This window comes from Daktulosphaira vitifoliae, unplaced genomic scaffold (assembly GCF_025091365.1).
Source record: "Daktulosphaira vitifoliae isolate Bord-2020 unplaced genomic scaffold, ASM2509136v1 Scaffold_1, whole genome shotgun sequence".
In the NCBI taxonomy this organism is placed as follows: Eukaryota; Metazoa; Arthropoda; class Insecta; order Hemiptera; family Phylloxeridae; genus Daktulosphaira; species Daktulosphaira vitifoliae.
Window position 1 is genome coordinate 2,603,253 of NW_026099572.1, and position 4,324 is coordinate 2,607,576.

The window sequence follows — 4,324 nt, forward strand, 5'->3', positions numbered from 1 at the left end:
TAAACGCTAAATTGTACATTCCCAAACAACAATCATATTATGTCAATTGCCACCGGAATTTCTAGTAATCTTTTTCTTTTTCTTTGCCTTAATCCCATCTACTTGGGGTCGGCCACCCTTATCCTAAGCTACCACTTGACACGATCTCCCACATCTTCTACCCTCACATCAGCTGTCCTCAAATCGCATTCAATAGCTTCCCTCCATCTCTTTTTTGGTTCTTTCTATCTCTTCTTCCTTCAACATTCATTTCTATAACTGTTCTTACAGCTTCCGATTCTTCTCTCCTCATAACATGACTAAACAATCTAAGTCTATTTTCTGTCATCTTATCCACGATTGACGCAACACCTATACTTCCTCTTATATACTCGTTCCTTATCCTATCTTCTCTAGTCACTACACTCATCCAACTAAGCATTCTCATCTCTGCTACACTTATTATCTGCTCTACTTTTTTATCAACCGCCCAACACTATGAACCATACATCATAGCTGGCCTCACAATTTCATACTAAATTTAAAAACTATAATTAGTACTTATTCATATATTAAGATACAACCGATAGAGTAGGTAATTGATTTGACGCTATAAGGTTTAAACCCAAATAAACGCTAAATTGTACATTCCCAAACAACAATTATATTAAACATTAACATTCATTTCTATAACTGTTTTTACAGCTTCTGATTCTTTTCTCCTCATAACATCACTAAATTATCTAAGTCTAATTTCTCTCATCTTATCCTCGATTGACGCTACACTTATACTCCCTCTTATATGCTCGTTCCTTATTCTATCTTTTCTAGTCACTTCACTCATCCAACTAAGCATTTTGATCTCTGCTACACTCATTCTCTGCTCTACTTTCTTATTAACGGCCCCACACTCTGAACCATACATCATAGCTGGTATCACTACAATTTTGTAGAATTTACTTTTTAGCCCCATTGGAATTCTTTTATCGCATAAGACACCAGACGCTTCTCTTTACTTCAACCACACGCACTTAATCCTGTGTCTTACATTCTTGTCAATACCACCGCTCTTTTGCACTACTGATCCTAAATACTTAAAACTTTCTACCTCCCCATTCATATTCTCGTCTATTGCCACTGATCTCCTCATTTCACCTACCTCATGTTCTCTTTGTCAAATCAGCCAGAATTTCTGGTAATGATAAAATTAATTGTCATAAAGTGTCCAAAATTGGTTTTGTTCTAGTAAACTCAATGGTGGATAATAACTTTCATGATATAAATGTTAAAAGATCAAATAAAGTTATAACTGTATCTTCAATAACTTCTATTGTTAAAATTAATAATGAAATAATTTAAGTAAACCCATTGGTACTATTTCAACTAATCGCTATTTAAAAAAAAAACCAGAAGTGTCCCGGCACAATGTGTATAATTGGGTGCAGTATAGATGATTTGTGATAGTGATTAAAATCATTATCAAAAAACAACACCTTGATGCAAATCTGTAGATAGTGTTTAATTTTTAAATTTTAATGGATTAATACAAAAACTACATGATCTTCTATTTTCTTATTTATACCCTAAATACAAGTTATATGCATAACTAGTGCAAAGTATGTAATCGATGGAGGATTTCTCCACTATAAAGTTATATGACAAATGTATCAAACAAAATTTTATTCCATTTTCTTAATCATTTTCCCATTCTAAATTTTGATAGAATATATCTTCAACAAAAGTACAATTTTCTTAATCTTCAATCTTTATTTCTATTGACTTTGTACGCCATTGACCTTTGCAATGTTCACGTATAATAGAACATTTAAGACCTGTTTTTCGGCAGCCATAATTTTTACCAGTTCCAGCACCTGACTAAAGGCCGTTTTATGACAATTATCATTATTATTAGCATAATTCCGGTGGTAATTGACATAATATAATTGTTGTTTGGGAATGTACAATTTAGCGTTTATTTGGGTTTAAACCTTATAGCGTCAAATCAATTACCTACTCTATCGGTTGTATCTTAATAAACACTACACTTTAATGATACTATAAATAAATAAACTCACACATACATACATATGCATTTATAACATTGTGTCTAATGTAAGTATAACATGATAAAAAGTAACCGTAAAATGAAAAAAATTGGAAAATAAATTTTAGTACTCATATTAAATGTAATGTAACTCGAAAAATATTTGTTTAAATGAATAAATATAAGATACCTTTTTTGTTTAAAATTGTCTTTTAAACAACTTTTATACGAAACTTTTTTTTTTAAGTTAAATATTCTTTGAGAAAATTAAAAAAGCTCATATTTTTGAACTTTTGCGAGGCTCTAAAAAAAAAAGCTCAAGTCCAATCGATGAGGACTTTTAGTATGTCCTTAAACATATCTTATTTCAACTTAAAAAAAAAAAAAAATTTAGTTGGGAATTTTTTCCGCCATTTTTCCTTTGTTGACTAGCCTCGTAAGGAATTGATGCGATTTAAAATACTTTTAACTAATAATGCTTCTCGAACTATTTTTTAAACAGAATGCGCCGAATACATTTAATTTATACATTTTTATTGTGGCAATATTTTACATTCTTGGCATCGTTTCTCGGGAAATATTCCTATCGGCTCATCACTAAATCTGATGTATCAAAATTTATATTAAATTAAAACTTTATTAATGAACATTATGATTAAAAAAAAGAAAAATTTTCAATAATTATTCAACTATTTAAAATTTACCGCCAGAGTAAAAACAATTTTTTTCTTATCAATTTTTTACCCAACTTAAAATATTGTTATGTATTAGTAAAATTGATCAAACGTAAGCTAAAATTTGTAAAAATTAACATAAAAAAGCAAAGTATACTATTATTAAATTATAAAAAGATAACTTACATTACTAATCGAAGATAACCACAAAATACAAATTTGTTCTTTTTATATATAATATATAGACGATCTTTTATTTATAGAGTTTTCAATAAGCAAAGTAAATTGTTTCTATAGATTCTATTCTAACAAATTGTTACTGAAAATTGATATGTTTTCTTCTTTTTGAACACCTTGCATATTTGTGGCATTTTAATTAGTATAATTCAATTAATATTAACTAAATTTAACAGGATATCAAGCTGTGTTTTGTGGTTTATTAAACGCATTTGTCCACATGGTAATGTACAGCTACTATTTCTTATCATCTCTTGGACCTCAAATGCAAAAGTACTTATGGTGGAAAATATATATAACTCGTTTACAAATAGTGAGTATAAAATCAATAATATATTTTGACAGATTTTTATTAATCTTTTGTTTTGTTTTACAGGCTCAATTCCTAATCGGCTTAACCTACGGCTTACATTTATATTTATTTGATTGCAATTTTCCTCGAATATTTGCTATTTATATGACAGCAGATGTGTTATTATTCTTGTATTTATTTTTGATATTTTACAATAAAACGTACTGTAAAAATGTTAAGGCTGATTAAAAATTATGCTCAAATATAGATTAAAATTAAATAGAGTAATGATGTACTACACGATTTGTGTATTTAATAATTTGATGAATAAATATCACGTTCAAATATTATCATACTGCTATATTATTTAAAAAATTAAAATTCGAATAAAAGAACTTTTAAATTTCTTCTCTGCAGTTTTTTTTAAATACTCAGAATAAAAAATTCAAACATTTAATTATTGTTTGTATTTATGTGCATTTTTTTAACCTATGTAAATTATATAGAATGTTCAGTAAGTAAAGAAAGTGGTTTCTATTGTTCTCATTGTGTATAACAATTTACCTGTTACCTTACTTACTGAACACTGTGTATAATTTCCTAAAGTATGATCATTAAAAAAATAAAATACTTAATACAACATAAAAAATATTGTTAATTATTTATTTTCTAAAGTAAAATATAATTACGAATTTTAATAATTCAACAATTATTGAAATGATATAATCTAACAAATTTTTTTTTTAATAAATTTTTTAACATATTATATTATAATATAATAATTTTTTTTTAATTGCATTGTTTTAACTTTAACATAATATATCGAATATATTATATCAATATCAAAATCATACAATACACGTGTTAGTTCATTGTACTACTTTTTTAAGTTAAATTTTTTATATGGGAATAGATAAAGGAATACATTTATTAATTCAACATTAAAATATTTATATTAGAAAAAATATTATATAATATTTTAGAAAAAACGTTAACGCAGTTTCACGTTTCTTCTGCTAAACGTAACTTACTAAAACAAATGTTAATTAATATTACACTGTTGTCCAAGGGTAAAAATGAGAATTTTAGCTTCGATGC

At 27.0% G+C, this 4,324-nt stretch overlaps 1 protein-coding gene across 3 annotated transcripts in view; it reads left to right on the forward strand.

Moving 5' to 3' along the window:
- LOC126893795 (elongation of very long chain fatty acids protein 4-like) overlaps window positions 1-3,632 on the forward strand; it is a 14,335-nt gene extending 10,703 nt beyond the window's left edge. For all 3 annotated transcript variants that reach the window (XM_050664304.1, XM_050664303.1, XM_050664305.1), the window contains 2 exons: window positions 3,111-3,247; window positions 3,311-3,632. In XM_050664304.1, the coding sequence (XP_050520261.1) occupies window positions 3,111-3,247; window positions 3,311-3,475 (302 nt within the window). In that variant the 3' untranslated portion in view covers window positions 3,476-3,632. The remainder of the gene's footprint in view (window positions 1-3,110; window positions 3,248-3,310) is intronic.
- The last annotated feature ends 692 nt before the right edge of the window (window positions 3,633-4,324 follow it).